This window comes from Dreissena polymorpha, chromosome 12 (genome assembly GCF_020536995.1).
Source record: "Dreissena polymorpha isolate Duluth1 chromosome 12, UMN_Dpol_1.0, whole genome shotgun sequence".
Classification (NCBI taxonomy): Eukaryota; Metazoa; Mollusca; class Bivalvia; order Myida; family Dreissenidae; genus Dreissena; species Dreissena polymorpha.
In genome coordinates this window covers 36,564,978-36,584,428 of record NC_068366.1, presented here as the reverse complement: position 1 = coordinate 36,584,428, position 19,451 = coordinate 36,564,978, and the positions used below count along the sequence as shown (strand labels likewise).

Genomic DNA, 19,451 nt, shown 5'->3' with positions numbered 1-19,451 from the left:
ACAGCATAAAACCAGGACAGCCTGCAAGTAACTCGCAGTCCGTTCAGGCTTGATATTGTTTGCTGCTCATTAATTTAGTATGTAAGGGTTGGAAATGAAGACTTTAAAACTTGAATCTAGTAAAAAAAGGTCTTTAATTAAATTTAACTTTCTAAGGGACTACATATGCATCAAAATACGTATGGAAGTGGTAAAGGGTTAAATACATATCTAAGTGGTAAAGGGTTAAATACATATCTAAGTGGTAAAGGGTTAAATACATGTCTAAGTGGTAAAGGGTTAAATACGTGTCTTAGTGGTAAAGGGTAAAATCAATTCTTAGTGGTAAAGGGTTAAATACATATCTAAGTGGTAAAGGGTAAATGTTTACCACAGCCTCTAAAAATCAACGTTTAAAACAACCTGTTACAGCTCAGAAAAATAGTGAATAAAGAGCTTTCTCTTCAGTGCATTTACTTCATGAATGCAATCTCAGCATTTCATGGGATCAAAACGTGGGTTATTTTGTACAAATAGAGAATATAAGGTTTTCTGTTGGAAAGAGGAATGTTTATTTAATTAGCTAGCCATAGAAATGTTAACCTCCTTGGCGCTCTCCTTGTACTTGATTTATTTATCAGTGTTGGTTGAAAATTAACCCATTTATGCCTAGTGGACACTCCCATCCTTCTAAATTGGATCAATTTATTTCCAAAATTAGGGATGTCTATTATATTTATTATGCTCCCCAAAAAATTTTGGGGGGAGGATATAGTCGCCACTTTGTCTGTCCGTCCGTGTGTCCGTCTGTGTGTCCGTGTGTCCGTCCGTGCACAATTTTTGTCTGGGCTATTTCTCAGCAACTAATGACCGGAATTCAATGAAACTTTATGGGAAGCTTCACTACCAAGAGGAGATGTGCATATTATCAGCTGGTTCTGGTCGGATGATTTTTCACAGAGTTATGGCCCTTTGAAATTTTCCATTAACTGTTCATATTGTGCAATTCTTGTCCGGGCTATTTCTCAGCAACTTATGACCGGAATTCCATTAAACTGTATGGGAAGCTTCACTATCAAGAGGAGATGTGCATATTATCAGCGGGTTCTGGTCGGATGATTTTTCACAGAGTTATGGCCCTTTGAAATTTTATATAAAAAAATTCTTTTCCTCCCAACTACTGTGCCCTCAAGACGTTTCCTTTTATCTGAATATATAGTGCAATATTGTGACAAAAAAAACTTTGGGGAGCATCACCTGTCTCCAACGGTTTCTTGTTTCTATATTTAGAATATTTCTTAGAAAAATTCCTTTAAGCAAACAGCGCAGACCTTGATGAGATGCCACGTGATGTGGGTCTTCGCTGTTTGCTAAGGCCTTTTTTCTAGACGCTAGGCATAAATGGGTTAAGAAAAGACAAACATGTAATTTGCCTGAGTATTGAACAATATTATGTACAAATAACAACAAACGAGGTCTTCTATGTATGTTGTATGATAGTAACCACAGTACAAGTAGAGCTATGATTATCCTCTAGGGTGTTATTTGTCTATGCAGGATCGAGGAGGGACAAATTAAATCTTAATGAGAAATATTAAGATCCAAGTATTTTCAGGGAATAACATTTTTCTGTCCCCCACCACTATAGTTGGGGACATATTGTTTTTGCTCTGTTTGTTGGTTTGTGTGTTTGTTTGTTTGTGTCAAACTTTAACATTGGCCATAAATTTTGCAATATTGAAGATAGCAACTTGATATTTGGCATGCATGTGTATCTCATGGAGCTTCACATTTTAAGTGGTGAAAGGTCAAGGTCATCCTGCAAAGTTAAAGGTCAAATATATAGCTTCAAAGCGGCGCAGAAGGGGACATAGTGTTTTGACAAACACATATCTTGTTATTATTGTATGTATTTGTCTCTATTTCAGAAACCCAACTCTGATATTTGAACATCTTCACTTCGTTCTGGACTCGCCAGAGCTTCTCACATCTTTCCTGTCTGTGATACACAAACAGGCAAGTCACTGCATACAAAGATCTATAAATACACATAGATCTGAAACATCTATTTGGACCAATGGAAACTATCAGAAATTTTTGCTGCAAATATCAGATCTGCATCACTTGACATCGATTCCGCAGTCGCTCATCTCTATCTGTTATCTCGAAACCAGAATTGCTATGGCAGTGTGTCCGCCCCTTTCATTCCAATAAACAAAATTTCATGAATTTGCACAATAAAACAACTGAAACACATGAAACCTAAAAAGTTCCCATATTTATAGTAGCGTTGATGTATTAAAAGTGAATTAAGAATAAAATGTTATAGATTTAAAAAATATGTATCTCTGAATCAATATTAATCAATAATATGTTATAATTGTATTTAAGGCCAAATTAGCTTTTTTTACAAGTACACGCCTTTGCCTAAAACTGTATTGTTTCTTTATAAATACTTCTGATTAAGGTACAAATGTATCATTTTAAAGGTAATATAAAAATGTACACAACAACACACAAATTTTAATTTTAACATGAATAGTCTCAGAGATATTCATAAGGGAATCTTTGTATAATTTCAGGCTGATGCAGATTTCCTTATTGAAAAGTACATATCAGCCTTTGCCTTAAACTGTATTGTTTCTTAATAAATACTTATGATTCACATATCATTTGGTAGGTTATATAAAAGTGTACACGGCTACGAAAACTAAAACTTTTTGATTTTAACATGAATAGTCTTGGAGACATTCATGAGGGAATCTTTGTATAATTCCAGGCAGAGATATTCATAAGCAAATCTTTGTATAATTCCAGGCAGATGCAGATTTTCTTATTGAAAAGGTCATATCCGCCTTTGCCTAAAACTGTATTGTTTCTTTATAAAAATTTATGATTTACATAAATTATTATTTTTAAAGTTATATAAAAATGTACACAGCTACGAAAACTTTTTTATTTCAACGAGAATAGGCTCGGCGATATTCATAAGCCCTATTCATTATCATTGTTTTCAAGCTTATCCATAAAATGTTTCTTATCACCTATTTTCAGCCATTTGAGTTACGGCGCAAGTGGTTTTATGAACATATCAGCAAGAGAAAGGATGCTGAGAGTGTCGCTATGGAAACCCGCCATAGTGGAGATCCTCTCATAGTGGACAGAGGTAGGTATTGTTATGAAAAAAAAATTGAAGTGAAATATATTCAGGCCTTTCTCTGTGAAAAAGGATGCATGTGCATAAAGTGACGTCCCTGAATAATCAGGTAAGACACTTTCCACCTAAACTGGATGTTTGCTAAGAAGAGGCTTTCTCCAAACAAAAAATATCATAAAAGCAGGAAGTGTCGGACCTGATAAGCCTGTGTGGACTGCACAGGCTAATCTGGGACGACACTTTATGCATATGCATTAAACCCCCTTTTCACAGAGCACGGCACATTTATTTGTGTCTTTAAAGTTCTAGTGGAAATAACTGGAATTGTGTCTATAAAGTATTGGTTTTAAGCAAAACAGTAAGTAATTCATTCTTTCATACACTTCCATAAATAAGAGTCATTTTCATAAATTATGACCCAATCTATTGTACCATATAGTTTGGATAAAAATGCTGTGCAGTTTTGTTATTACATTTACTGCGTGTTTCATGTAATCTATTAATTGAATATATCACCGAGATGTTCAAGTAACACTGTTTAGATAAAACTAAAGATAATTTTGCACTTTGGCAATTTCTTAATAGCTGTGAACCCATGATGGAGCAGACATTTGTATTTATATGATAAAAGCATTTATTGGTTTAACCTCTGCATATGGACATTGTCTCAAGAAACCCTAGCAAGTTACTTAACATTTCTATACCAGTTGCATTGACATTTTGCAATACAAAATATTTAAGTTAGGAGAATAGCAACTCTCTAAGTTGTTTATCACTGACCTAAGTTGATTAAAGCGGTCATGATAGTTGAATTGTGACCACAATGGATCATATACACATATTTAACCCTTTCCTCCGTTAGATGCAAAGTAAAAATGGCTTTTGCAACCAGCACAAAACCAGAATAGCCTGCGAGTAACTCACAGTTTGTTCAGGTTTTATTCTGTTTGCTGCTAATCAGTAACTAATGGTTAAAATGAATCTTTAAAACTTGAATCTAGTAAAAAAATGTCTTTAATTAAGGGACTACAAATGCTCCAAAATACGTATCTATGTGCTAAAGGATTAAATATGTCTATAAGTGGTAAAGGATTATAGAAATCAAAAGGTGCATTATTTCCTCAATTGTTCCACACTTCAGGCACATTTGTTCCACACTTCAGGCACATTTGTTCCACACTTCAGGCACATTTGTTCCACACTTCAGGCACATTTGTTTCACACTTCAGGCACATTTGTTCCACACTTCAGGCACATTTGTTTCACACTTCAGGCACATTTGTTTCACACTTCAGGCACATTTGTTTCACACTTCAGGCACATTTGTTTCACACTTCAGGCACATTTGTTCCACACTTCAGGCACATTTGTTTCACACTTCAGGCACATTTGTTCCACACTTCAGGCACATTTGTTCCACACTTCAGGCACATTTGTTCCACACTTCAGGCACATTTGTTCCACACTTCAGGCACATTTGTTCCACACTTCAGGCACAATTGTTCCACACTTCAGGCACAATTGTTCCACACTTCAGGCACATTTGTTCCACACTTCAGGCACATTGTTTCACAGCAGCTGCAGCCAACTTCTGGGCAAGAATCCTGAAGACTTGAAGCATAACCTCAGTCTGCAGTTCCAAGGAGAAGAAGGGATGGTCAGTTATGCCTTCACCCCTTAGAAACGCACTTATGCCTAGCGTCTAGAAAAATGGCCTTTCAAACAGCGTAGACCCAGATGAGACGTTGCATGATGCGGCGTCTCATCAGGGTCTGCGCTGTTTGCTTAAAGGACTTTATGTAAGAAATATTCTAAATATAGAAATAAGTATATACCAGACATCCCTAATTTTGGAAATAAATTGATCCAATTTTGAAGGATGGGAAAGTCCACTAGGCATAAATGGGTTAATATAAACGCACTTTGATTGTTTTGTAGTCCATTAAAAAAAGTCCAATTAAATTTAAAATATTCTTTACTAGAATCAAGTTTTAAAGGCTCATTTCGAATAATTAGATATTGATGGGCAGCAAACAGCATAAAACCTGAATAGACTGCGAGTTACTCGCAGGCTATTGTAACCTGAACAGACTGTGAGTTACTCGCAGGCTGTTCTGGCTTAATACTGGTTGCAAAAGCAATTTTCTCTTTGCTTCTGATGGGCAATGGGTTATGGTAGAATTTAAAATAAGATTGCCCAGCACACATGTGTCTGAGAGGGAATCAGCGGCTGCAGACTTTAGTATAATGTATTGTGTTGTTACAAGATTTGAAAATAAATGCAGGGCAATCTTTTTATTCGTATAACCCAATCTGGCTATGACCGCGGCAATATGTTATAGTATGACGATAATTTGTATAACCTCAGGCTGAAAGTTAAGCTTTTTGCGCAGGCTGATGGTTTGGATGAAGGATATTTTTTATCTATTTTAGGGTCAGGGCGTGGTCAGAGAGTGGTTTGATGTGCTATCCAGGGAAATCCTCAATCCAGACTATGCTCTCTTTACTCAGTCAGCTGATGGTAAGTGAGTGACAGAGAGTGGTTTAATGTGCTATCCAGGGAAATCCTCAATCCAGACTATGCCCTCTTTACTCAGTCAGCTGATGGTAAGTGAGTGACAGAGAGTGGTTTGATGTGCTATCCAGGGAAATCCTCAATCCAGACTATGCTCTCTTTACTCAGTCAGCTGATGGTAAGTGAGTGACAGGGAGTGGTTTCATGTGCTGTCCAGGGAAATCCTCAATCCAGACTATGCCCTCTTTACTCAGTCAGCTGATGGTAAGTGAGTGACAGATAGTGGTTTGATGTGCTATCCAGGGAAATCCTCAATCCAGACTATGCTCTCTTTACTAAGTCAGCTGATGGTAAGTGAGTGACAGAGAGTGGTTTGATGTGCTGTCCAGGGAAATCCTCAATCCAGACTATGCTCTATTTACTCAGTCAGCTGATGATAAGTGAGTGACAGAGAGTGGTTTCATGTGCTGTCCAGGGAAATCCTCAATCCAGACTATGGTCTCTTTACTAAGTCAGCTGATGGTAAGTGAGTGACAGAGAGTGGTTTGATGTGCTATCCAGGGAAATCCTCAATCCAGACTATGCCCTCTTTACTCAATCAGCTGATGGTAAGTGAGTGCCAGAGAGTGGTTTGATGTGCTATCCAGGGAAATCCTCAATTTAGACTATGCTCTCTTTACTCAGTCAGCTGATGGTAAGTGAGTGACAGAGAGTGGTTTGATGTGCTATCCAGGGAAATCCTCAATCCAGACTATGCTCTCTTTACTAAGTCAGCTGATGGTAAGTGAGTGAAAGAGAGTGGTTTGATGTGCTGTCCAGGGAAATCCTCAATCCAGACTATGCTCTCTTTACTAACTCAGCTGAGGGTAAGTGAGTGACAGAGAGTGGTTTGATGTGCTATCCAGGGAAATCCTCAATCCAGACAATGCTCTCTTTACTCAGTCAGCTGAGGGTAAGTGAGTGACAGAGAGTGGTTTGATGTGCTATCCAGGGAAATCCTCAATCCAGACTATGCTCTCTTTACTCAGTCAGCTGAAGGTAAGTGAGTGACAGAGAGTGGTTTGATGTGCTATCCAGGGAAATCCTCAATCCAGACTATGCTCTCTTTACTCAGTAAGCTGAGGGTAAGTGAGTGACAGAGAGTGGTTTGATGTGCTATCCAGGGAAATCCTCAATCCAGACTATGCTCTCTTTACTCAGTCAGCTGATGGTAAGTGAGTGACAGAGAGTGGTTTGATGTGCTATCCAGGGAAATCCTCAATCCAGACTATGCTCTCTTTACTAAGTCAGCTGATGGTAAGTGAGTGACAGAGAGTGGTTTGATGTGCTGTCCATGGAAATCCTCAATCCAGACTATGCTCTCTTTACTCAGTAAGCTGAGGGTAAGTGAGTGACAGAGAGTGGTTTGATGTGCTATCCAGGGAAATCCTCAATCCAGACTATGCTCTCTTTACTCAGTCAGCTGAGGGAAAGTGAGTGACAGAGAGTGGTTTGATGTGCTATCCATTGAAATCCTCAATCCAGACTATGCTCTCTTTACTCAGTCAGCTGAGGGTAAGTGAGTGACAGAGAGTGGTTTGATGTGCTATCCAGGGAAATCCTCAATCCAGACTATGCTCTCTTTACTCAGTCAGCTGATGGTAATTGAGTGACAGAGAGTGGTTTGATGTGCTATCCAGGGAAATCCTCAATCCAGACTGTGCTCTCTTTACTAAGTCAGCTGATGGTAAGTGAGTGACAGAGAGTGGTTTGATGTGCTATCCAGGGAAATCCTCAATCCAGACTATGCTCTCTTTACTCAGTCAGCTGATGGTAAGTGAGTGACAGAGAGTGGTTTGATGTGCTATCCAGGGAAATCCTCAATCCAGACTATGCCCTCTTTACTCAGTCAGCTGATGGTAAGTGAGTGACAGAGAGTGGTTTGATGTGCTATCCAGGGAAATCCTCAATCCAGACTATGCTCTCTTTACTCAGTCAGCTGATGGTAAGTGAGTGACAGAGAGTGGTTTCATGTGCTGTCCAGGGAACTCCTCAATCCAGACTATGCCCTCTTTACTCAGTCAGCTGATGGTAAGTGAGTGACAGATAGTGGTTTGATGTGCTATCCAGGGAAATCCTCAATCCAGACTATGCTCTTTTTACTAAGTCAGCTGATGGTAAGTGAGTGACAGAGAGTGGTTTGATGTGCTGTCCAGGGAAATCCTCAATCCAGACTATGCTCTATTTACTCAGTCAGCTGATGATAAGTGAGTGACAGAGAGTGGTTTGATGTGCTGTCCAGGGAAATCCTCAATCCAGACTATGCTCTCTTTACTAAGTCAGCTGATGGTAAGTGAGTGACAGAGAGTGGTTTGATGTGCTATCCAGGGAAATCCTCAATCCAGACTATGCTCTCTTTACTCAGTCAGCTGATGGTAAGTGAGTGCCAGAGAGTGGTTTGATGTGCTATCCAGGAAAATCCTCAATTTAGACTATGCTCTCTTTACTCAGTCAGCTGATGGTAAGTGAGTGACAGAGAGTGGTTTGATGTGCTATCCAGGGAAATCCTCAATCCAGACTATGCTCTCTTTACTAAGTTAGCTGATGGTAAGTGAGTGAAAGAGAGTGGTTTGATGTGCTGTCCAGGGAAATCCTCAATCCAGACTATGCTCTCTTTACTCACTCAGCTGAGGGTAAGTGAGTGACAGAGAGTGGTTTGATGTGCTATCAATGGAAATCCTCAATCCAGACAATGCTCTCTTTACTCAGTCAGCTGAGGGTAAGTGAGTGACAGAGAGTGGTTTGATGTGCTATCCAGGGAAATCCTCAATCCAGACTGCTCTCTTTACTCAGTCAGCTGAGGGTAAGTGAGTGACAGAGAGTGGTTTGATGTGCTATCCATTGAAATCCTCAATCCAGACTATGCTCTCTTTACTCAGTCAGCTGAGGGCAAGTGAGTGACAGAGAGTGGTTTGATGTGCTATCCAGGAAAATCCTCAATCCAGACTACGCTCTCTTTACTCAGTCAGCTGTTGGTAATGAGTGACAGAGAGTGGTTTGATGTGCTATCCAGGGAAATCCTCAATCCAGACTATGCTCTCTTTACTAAGTCAGCTGATGGTAAGTGAGTGACAGAGAGTGGTTTGATGTGCTATCAAGGCAAATCCTCAATCCAGACTATGCCCTCTTTACTAAGTCAGCTGAGGGTAAGTGAGTGACAGAGAGTGGTTTGATGTGCTATCAAGGGAAATCCTCAATCCAGACTATGCCCTCTTTACTAAGTCAGCTGAGGGTAAGTGAGTGACAGAGAGTGGTTTGATGTGCTATCCATTGAAATCCTCAATCCAGACTATGCTCTCTTTACTCAGTAAGCTGAGGGTAAGTGAGTGACAGAGAGTGATTTGATGTGCTATCCAGGGAAATCCTCAATCCAGACTATGCTCTCTTTACTCAGTCAGCTGATGGTAAGTGAGTGACAGAGAGTGGTTTGATGTGCTATCCAGGGAAATCCTCAATCCAGACTATGCTCTCTTTACTAAGTCAGCTGATGGTAAGTGAGTGACAGCGAGTTGTTTGATGTGCTATCAAGGGAAATCCTCAATCCAGACTATGCCCTCTTTACTAAGTCAGCTGATGGTAAGTGAGTGACAGAGAGTGGTTTGATGTGCTATCCATGGAAATCCTCAATCCAGACTATGCTCTCTTTACTCAGTCAGCTGAGGGTAAGTGAGTGACAGAGAGTGGTTTGATGTGCTATCCAGGGAAATCCTCAATCCAGACTATGCTCTCTTTACTCAGTCAGCTGAGGGTAAGTGAGTGACAGAGAGTGGTTTGATGTGCTATCCATTGAAATCCTCAATCCAGACTATGCTCTCTTTACTCAGTCAGCTGATGGTAAGTGAGTGACAGAGAGTGGTTTGATGTGCTATCCAGGGAAATCCTCAATCCAGACTATGCTCTCTTTACTCAGTCAGCTGATGGTAATTGAGTGACAGAGAGTGGTTTGATGTGCTATCCAGGGAAATCCTCAATCCAGACTGTGCTCTCTTTACTAAGTCAGCTGATGGTAAGCTTGTGACAGAGAGTGGTTTGATGTGCTATCCAGGGAAATCCTCAATCCAGACTATGCTCTCTTTACTCAGTCAGCTGATGGTAAGTGAGTGACAGAGAGTGGTTTGATGTGCTATCCAGGGAAATCCTCAATCCAGACTATGCCCTCTTTACTCAGTCAGCTGATGGTAAGTGAGTGACAGAGAGTGGTTTGATGTGCTATCCAGGGAAATCCTCAATCCAGACTATGCTCTCTTTACTCTAGTCAGCTGATGGTAAGTGAGTGACAGAGAGTGGTTTATGTGCTGTCCATGAAAATCCTCAATCCAGACTATGCCCTATTTACTCAGTCAGCTGATGGTAAGTGAGTGACAGATAGTGGTTTGATGTGCTATCCAGGGAAATCCTCAATCCAGACTATGCTCTCTTTTACTAAGTCAGCTGATGGTAAGTGAGTGACAGAGAGTGGTTTGATGTGCTGTCCAGGGAAATCCTCAATCCAGACTATGCTCTATTTACTCAGTCAGCTGATGATAAGTGAGTGACAGAGAGTGGTTTGATGTGCTGTCCAGGGAAATCCTCAATCCAGACTATGCTCTCTTTACTAAGTCAGCTGATGGTAAGTGAGTGACAGAGAGTGGTTTGATGTGCTATCCAGGGAAATCCTCAATCCAGACTATGCTCCTCTTTACTCAGTCAGCTGATGGTAAGTGAGTGCCAGAGAGTGGTTTGATGTGCTATCCAGGGAAATCCTCAATTCCAGACTATGCTCTCTTTACTCAGTCAGCTGATGGTAAGTGAGTGACAGAGAGTGGTTTGATGTGCTATCCAGGGAAATCCTCAATCCAGACTATGCTCTCTTTACTCATGTCAGCTGATGGTAAGTGAGTGACAGAGAGTGGTTTGATGTGCTATCCAGGGAAATCCTCAATCCAGACTATGCTCTCTTTACTCAGTCAGCTGAGGGTAAGTGAGTGACAGAGAGTGGTTTGATGTGCTATCCAGGGAAATCCTCAATCCAGACTAATGCTCTCTTTACTCAGTCAGCTGAGGGTAAGTGAGTGACAGAGAGTGGTTTGATGTGCTATCCAGGGAAATCCTCAATCCAGACTATGCTCTCTTTACTCAGTCAGCTGATGGTAAGTGAGTGACAGAGAGTGGTTTGATGTGCTATCCAGGGAAATCCTCAATCCAGACTATGCTCTCTTTACTCAGTCAGCTGATGGTAAGTGAGTGACAGAGAGTGGTTTGATGTGCTATCCAGGGAAGTCCTCAATCCAGACTATGCTCTCTTTACTAAGTCAGCTGATGGTAAGTGAGTGACAGAGAGTGGTTTGATGTGCTATCCAGGGAAATCCTCAATCCAGACTATGCTCTCTTTACTAAGTCAGCTGATGGTAAGTGAGTGACAGAGAGTGGTTTGATGTGCTATCCATTGGAAATCCTCAATCCAGACTATGCTCTCTTTACTCAGTCAGCTGAGGGTAAGTGAGTGACAGAGAGTGGTTTGATGTGCTATCCAGGGAAATCCTCAATCCAGACTATGCTCTCTTTACTCAGTCAGCTGAGGGTAAGTGAGTGACAGAGAGTGGTTTGATGTGCTATCCAGGGAAATCCTCAATCCAGACTATGCTCTCTTTACTCAGTCAGCTGATGGTAAGTGAGTGACAGAGAGTGGTTTGATGTGCTATCCAGGGAAATCCTCAATCCAGACTATGCTCTCTTTACTCAGTCAGCTGATGGTAAGTGAGTGACAGAGAGTGGTTTGATGTGCTATCCAGGGAAATCCTCAATCCAGACTATGCTCTCTTTACTCAGTCAGCTGATGGTAAGTGAGTGACAGAGAGTGGTTTGATGTGCTATCCAGGGAAATCCTCAATCCAGACTATGCTCTCTTTACTCAGTCAGCTGATGGTAAGTGAGTGACAGAGAGTGGTTTGATGTGCTATCCAGGGAAATCCTCAATCCAGACTATGCTCTCTTTACTCAGTCAGCTGATGGTAAGTGAGTGACAGAGAGTGGTTTGATGTGCTATCCAGGGAAATCCTCAATCCAGACTATGCTCTCTTTACTCAGTCAGCTGATGGTAAGTGAGTGACAGAGAGTGGTTTGATGTGCTATCCAGGGAAATCCTCAATCCAGACTATGCTCTCTTTACTCAGTCAGCTGATGGTAAGTGAGTGACAGAGAGTGGTTTGATGTGCTATCCAGGGAAATTCCTCAATCCAGACTATGCTCTCTTTACTCAGTCAGCTGATGGTAAGTGAGTGACAGAGAGTGGTTTGATGTGCTATCCAAGGAAATCCTCAATCCAGACTATGCTCTCTTACTCAGTCGCTGAGGTAATTGAGTGACAGATAGTGGTTTGATGTGCTATCCAGGGAAATCCTCAATCCAGACTATGCTCTCTTTACTCTAGTCAGCTGATGGTAAGTGAGTGACAGATAGTGGTTTGATGTGCTATCCAGGGAAATCCTCAATCCAGACTATGCTCTCTTTACTCAGTCAGCTGATGGTAAGTGAGTGACAGATAGTGGTTTGATGTGCTGTCCAGGGAAATGCTCAATCCAGACTATGCTCTCTTTACTCAGTCAGCTGATGGTAAGTGAGTGACAGAGAGTGGTTTGATGTGCTATCCAGGGAAATCCTAAGTCCAGACTATGCTCTCTTTACTCAGTCAGCTGATGGTAAGTGAGTGACAGAGAGTGGTTTGATGTGCTATCCAGGGAAATCCTCAATCCAGACTATGCTCTCTTTACTCAGTCAGCTGATGGTAAGTGAGTGACAGAGAGTGGTTTGATGTGCTATCCAGGGAAATCCTCAATCCAGACTATGCTCTCTTTACTCAGTCAGCTGATGGTAAGTGAGTGACAGAGAGTGGTTTGATGTGCTATCCAGGGAAATCCTCAATCCAGACTATGCTCTCTTTACTCAGTCAGCTGATGGTAAGTGAGTGACAGAGAGTGGTTTGATGTGCTATCCAGGGAAATCCTCAATCCAGACTATGCTCTCTTTACTAAGTCAGCTGATGGTAAGTGAGTGACAGAGAGTGGTTTGATGTGCTGTCCAGGGAAATCCTCAATCCAGACTATGCTCTCTTTACTCAGTCAGCTGATGGTAAGTGAGTGACAGAGAGTGGTTTGATGTGCTATCAAGGGAAATCCTCAATCCAGACTATGCTCTCTTTACTCAGTCAGCTGATGGTAAGTGAATGACAGAGAGTGGTTTGATGTGCTATCCAGGAAAATCCTCAATCCAGACTATGCTCTCTTTACTCAGTCAGCTGATGGTAAGTGAGTGACAGAGAGTGGTTTCATGTGCTATCAAGGGAAATCCTCAATCCAGACTACGCTCTCTTAACTCAGTCAGCTGAAGGTAAGTGAGTGACAGAGAGTGGTTTGATGTGCTGTCCAGGGAAATCCTCAATCCAGACTATGCTCTCTTTACTCAGTCAGCTGATGGTAAGTGAGTGACAGAGAGTGGTTTGATGTGCTATCCAGGGAAATCCTCAATCCAGACTATGCCCTCTTTACTCAGTCAGCTGATGGTAAGTGAGCGACAGAGAGTGGTTTGATGTGCTATCCAGGGAAATCCTCAATCCAGACTATGCTCTCTTTACTCAGTCAGCTGATGGTAAGTGAGTGACAGAGAGTGGTTTGATGTGCTATCCAGGGAAATCCTCAATCCAGACTATGCCCTCTTTACTCAGTCAGCTGATGGTAAGTGAGCGACAGAGAGTGGTTTGATGTGCTATCCAGGGAAATCCTCAATCCAGACTATGATCTCTTTACTCAGTCAGCTGATGGTAAGTGAGTGAAAGAGAGTGGTTTGATGTGCTATCCAGGGAAATCCTCAATCCAGACTATGTCCTCTTTACTCAGTCAGCTGATGGTAAGTGAGTGACAGAGAGTGGTTTGATGTGCTATCCAGGGAAATCCTCAATCCAGACTATGCTCTCTTTACTAAGTCAGCTGATGGTAAGTGAGTGACAGAGAGTGGTTTGATGTGCTGTCCAGGGAAATCCTCAATCCAGACTATGCTCTCTTTACTCAGTCAGCTGATGGTAAGTGAGTGACAGAGAGTGGTTTGATGTGCTATCCAGGGAAATCCTCAATCTAGACTATGATCTCTTTACTCAGTCAGCTGATGGTAAGTGAGTGACAGAGAGTGGTTTCATGTGCTATCAAGGGAAATCCTCAATCCAGACTACACTCTCTTAACTCAGTCAGCTGAAGGTAAGTGAGTGACAGAGAGTGGTTTGATGTGCTGTCCAGGGAAATCCTCAATCCAGACTATGCTCTCTTTACTCAGTCAGCTGATGGTAAGTGAGTGACAGAGAGTGGTTTGATGTGCTATCCAGGAAACTCCTCAATCCAGACTATGCCCTCTTTACTCAGTCAGCTGATGGTAAGTAAGTGACAGAGAGTGGTTTGATGTGCTATCCAGGGAAATCCTCAATCCAGACTACGCTCTCTTTACTCAGTCAGCTGAAGGTAAGTGAGTGACAGAGAGTGGTTTTATGTACTATCCATGGAAATCCTCAATCCAGACTATGCCCTCTTTACTCAGTCAGCTGATGGTAAGTGAGTGACAGAGAGTGGTTTGATGTGCTGTCCAGGGAAATCCTCAATCCAGACTATGTCCTCTTTACTCAGTCAGCTGATGGTAAGTGAGTGACAGAGAGTGGTTTGATGTGCTATCCAGGGAAATCCTCAATCCAGACTATGCTCTCTTTACTAAGTCAGCTGATGGTAAGTGAGTGACAGAGAGTGGTTTGATGTGCTGTCCAGGGAAATCCTCAATCCAGACTATGCTCTCTTTACTCAGTCAGCTGATGGTAAGTGAGTGACAGAGAGTGGTTTGATGTGCTATCCAGGGAAATCCTCAATCTAGACTATGATCTCTTTACTCAGTCAGCTGATGGTAAGTGAGTGACAGAGAGTGGTTTCATGTGCTATCAAGGGAAATCCTCAATCCAGACTACACTCTCTTAACTCAGTCAGCTGAAGGTAAGTGAGTGACAGAGAGTGGTTTGATGTGCTGTCCAGGGAAATCCTCAATCCAGACTATGCTCTCTTTACTCAGTCAGCTGATGGTAAGTGAGTGACAGAGAGTGGTTTGATGTGCTATCCAGGAAACTCCTCAATCCAGACTATGCCCTCTTTACTCAGTCAGCTGATGGTAAGTAAGTGACAGAGAGTGGTTTGATGTGCTATCCAGGGAAATCCTCAATCCAGACTACGCTCTCTTTACTCAGTCAGCTGAAGGTAAGTGAGTGACAGAGAGTGGTTTTATGTACTATCCATGGAAATCCTCAATCCAGACTATGCCCTCTTTACTCAGTCAGCTGATGGTAAGTGAGTGACAGAGAGTGGTTTGATGTGCTATCCAGGGAAATCCTCAATCCAGACTATGCTCTCTTTACTAAGTCAGCTGATGGAAATGAGTGACAGAGAGTGGTTTGATGTGCTGTCCAGGGAAATCCTCAATCCAGACTATGCTCTCTTTACTCAGTCAGCTGATGGTAAGTGAGTGACAGAGAGTGGTTTGATGTGCTATCCATGGAAATCCTCAATCCAGACTATGCTCTCTTTACTCAGTCAGCTGATGGTAAGTGAGTGACAGAGTGGTTTGATTTGCTATCCAGGGAAATCCTCAATCCAGACTATGCTCTCTTTACTCAGTCAGCTGATGGTAAGTGAGTGACAGAGAGTGGTTTGATGTGCTGTCCAGGGAAATCCTCAATCCAGACTATGCTCTATTTACTCAGTCAGCTGATGGTAAGTGAGTGACAGAGAGTGTTTTGATGTGCTAACCAGGGATATCCTCAATCCAGACTATGCTCTCTTTACTCAGTCAGCTGATGGTAAGTGAGGGACATAGAGTGGTTTGATGTGCTATCCAGGGAAACTCCTCAATCCAGACTATGCTCTCTTTACTCAGTCAGCTGATGGTAAAATGTTTGCATAGACCTTACTTTGAGGGATTTAAATCATCAAATTAGTTAACATTACATCTCCTATTGTATAAAATGCCTGTTGATTCCCATAAACTAATTATTTAGTTTAATTAATCTTGAATGTTTCATGATATTCATTATAGCAAAAAAAATATTACAAAATGGAAATCATTATAACAAGCAACCAAAAACCTTTTCTTCTTAGAAAATGAAATAAAGCTGCAGTACTAAACCGAAAAATTCAGAAAAAAAAATCCATAACCTATTTCAAAGAAAAACAACATCATGAAACTAAACTTAAAAGCCAAAACCTGGGCATTGAATGCAATTCCATAACTTGATTAACTTTCAATTTGTTCTTTTCAATTTTGATTATGAGTTTCTTGTGTTTCCTTGCGGTTTTGAGTGCTAGAGGTTCTAGTAGGTAATAAAACTTTATATAAGCTATATTCATATGAACATCTTTGATTTCTGTATATAAGCTATATTCATATGAACATTTTAGATTTCTGTGTATAAGCTATATTCATATGAACATCTTAGATTTCTCTATATAAGCTATATTCATATGAACATCTTAGATTTCTCTATATAAGCTATATTCATATGAACATCTTAGATTTCTCTATATAAGCTATATTCATATGAACATCTTAGATTTCTCTATATAAGCTATATTCATATGAACATCTTAGATTTCTCTATATAAGCTATATTCATATGAACATCTAGATATCTCTATATAAGCTATATTCATATGAACATCTTAGATTTCTGTATATAAGCTATATTCATATGAACATCTTAGATTTCTGTATATAAGCTATATTCATATGAACATCTTAGATTTCTTTATATAAGCTATATTCATATGAACATCTTAGATTTCTCTATATAAGCTTCATTCATATGAACATCTTAGATTTCTCTATATAAGCTATATTCATATGAACATCTTAGATTTCTCTATATAAGCTATATTCATATGAACATCTTAGATTTCTCTATATAAGCTATATTCATATGAACATCTTAGAATTCTCTATATAAGCTTTATTCATATGAACATCTTAGATTTCTCTATATAAGCTTTATTCATATGAACATCTTAGATTTCTCTATATAAGCTATATTCATATGAACATCTTAGATTTCTGTATATAAGCTATATTCATATGAACATCTTAGATTTCTCTATAAAAGCTTTATTCATATGAACATCTTAGATTTCTAGAATTCCAGCTTTATGGGCTAATCAGGGTCAACACTTTTTCACTTTTGTGGAAATTTTTCTTACAAGGAAGTCATTTCTAAACAAAAATCCAATCTAGGCAGAAAGTGTTGTCCCTGATTAGCCTGAGCAGACTGCAGTCTAGGCAGAAAGTGTTGTCTCTGATTAGCCTGTGCGGACTGCAGTCTAGGCAGAAAGTGTTGTCCCTGATTAGCCTGAGCGGACTGCAGTCTAGGCAGAAAGTGTTGTCTCTGATTAGCCTGTGCGGACTGCAGTCTAGGCAGAAAGTGTTGTCTCTGATTAGCCTGAGCGGACTGCAGTCTAGGCAGAAAGTGTTGTCTCTGATTAGCCTGTGCGGACTGCAGTCTAGGCAGAAAGTGTTGTCTCTGATTAGCCTGAGCGGACTGCAGTCTAGGCAGAAAGTGTTGTCTCTGATTAGCCTGAGCGGACTGCAGTCTAGGCAGAAAGTGTTGTCCCTGATTAGCCTGTGCGGACTGCAGTCTAGGCAGAAAGTGTTGTCTCTGATTAGCCTGAGCGGACTGCAGTCTAGGCAGAAAGTGTTGTCTCTGATTAGCCTGTGCGGACTGCAGTCTAGGCAGAAAGTGTTGTCTCTGATTAGCCTGTGCGGACTGCAACGGCTTATCTGGGACAACATTTTACGAACATGCATTAAGCCCTAACTTCCAAGATTGAGCTTCATATGTTTTCAGGCTGCACGTTTCAGCCAAACAGCAACTCGTCCGTGAATCCGGACCACCTGAGTTATTTCCGGTTTGCAGGTCAGTGCCTCGGGTTGGCGCTGTACCATCAGCAGCTGATCAGTGCCTGCTTCACGCGCTCCTTCTTTAAACACATCCTCGGTAAGTCAGTTGTGAGAGATGGGTAGCAAGCCATTGTTCTGTGGTAGATATAAAGTACACTCCATTTATAAAGATGTAGCATATAGCGAAACTTCATTTATGACTATGTGTTTCTTATAGGGAAATCTAACAAAGTTGTGATGTACACTTAACCTATGACTATGTTGTTAATAGCAATATATCTCACAAAGCTATGTTGTTAACATCATTTATAATGATATAACTTAAAGTGATATCTAACAAAGATGGGTCGATGATATTTGTCAATATAAATCATGTTTAATATTGCTACAAGTGAAATATATTTCAGTGAATGAGTTGAACATGTTCCCTTTATTTGTGTTCTGTCATTTTGTGTGAGTTTAACACAAGCAATAAGTGTATTCCTGGCAAGATAAACAAAAAAGGTTTTAGAGAAAACTGTTATTTTGTCTTTTATTGTAAACATTATATTTTCTAGTGAATGTCTATTGCAGGTATACCATTGAATTATAGAGATGTTGCATCTATTGATCCTGAATATGCACAAAATCTGCAGGTAAGTTAATTTATGCCCAATTTGAACAATATTATATAAAGTCATTTCTTCATATGAATTTCTTTGACAGTCTGCTGATGGGTCACAGAAATTGCATGTTTAATGCTAAGAACCACACATGGCATTGTAGATGCATGTGAACCAATAGGAATCACTTGAGAGACCCAAGAACTCGTTTTAATTAAGAAATATAGAGATGCAAGTACATGCACTGCTTACTTGATAGACCCAATAACTTGTTTTACTTAAGAAATATAGAGATGAGAGTACTGCTTACTTGAGAGACCCAAGAACTTGATTAACTTAAGAAATATAGAGATGTAAGAAGTGCTTTCTTTAGAGACCCAAGAACTTGTTTTACTTAAGAAATATAGAGATGAGAGTACTGCTTACTTGAGAGACCCAAGAACTTGATTAACTTAAGAAATATAGAGATGTAAGAAGTGCTTTCTTTAGAGACCCAAGAACTTGTTTTACTTAAGAAATATAGAGATGAGAGTACTGCTTACTTGAGAGACCCAAGAACTTGATTAACTTAAGAAATATAGAGATGTAAGAAGTGCTTTCTTTAGAGACCCAAGAACTTGTTTTACTTAAGAAATGTAGAGATGCAATTACTGCTTGCTTGAGAGACGCAAGAACTTGTTTAACTTTAAAATATACATATGTAAGTACTGCTTACTTGAGAGACCAAAGAACTTGTTTTACTTAAAAATATAGAGATGCAAGTACATGTACTGCTTACTTGATAGACCCAAGAACTTGTTTTACTTAAGAAATATAGAGATGAATTACATATACTGCTTACTTGAGAGACCCAAGAACTTGTTTTACTGAAGAAATATAGAGATGCAATTACTGCTTGCTTAAGATACCCAAGAACTTTTTTACTTAAAATAATATACATTGTAAGTACTGCTTACTTGAGAGACCCAAGAACTTGTTTCACTTAAGAAATATAGAGATGCAAGCAGGATCATATTTTCCCGCAACCTCAATCGGTCTGGATATAAATGGGTAAAAAGTATCCGAAAATTTATGTCCGAAATAATGACAAAATTACGCTAAAATATATACCATTGATTTTGCCATTTATGAAGGTGGTATAATAAATGTACAAGTAAAAATCCCTTAGGAATTTTTTTTTAAACGGAACATACGAGTTTTCTCAACTGGTTTTATC

The 19,451-nt window shown here is 40.1% G+C and overlaps 1 protein-coding gene across 2 annotated transcripts in view; it reads left to right on the top strand.

The window, feature by feature from the left end:
* LOC127852764 (E3 ubiquitin-protein ligase HACE1-like) overlaps positions 1-19,451 on the top strand; it is a 63,807-nt gene that overhangs the window by 27,463 nt on the left and 16,893 nt on the right. For both annotated transcript variants that reach the window (XM_052386724.1, XM_052386725.1), the window contains exons 15-20: positions 1,908-1,995; positions 3,034-3,145; positions 4,696-4,793; positions 5,570-5,657; positions 17,581-17,730; positions 18,207-18,268. In XM_052386724.1, coding sequence (XP_052242684.1) covers positions 1,908-1,995; positions 3,034-3,145; positions 4,696-4,793; positions 5,570-5,657; positions 17,581-17,730; positions 18,207-18,268 — 598 coding nt within the window. The remainder of the gene's footprint in view (positions 1-1,907; positions 1,996-3,033; positions 3,146-4,695; positions 4,794-5,569; positions 5,658-17,580; positions 17,731-18,206; positions 18,269-19,451) is intronic.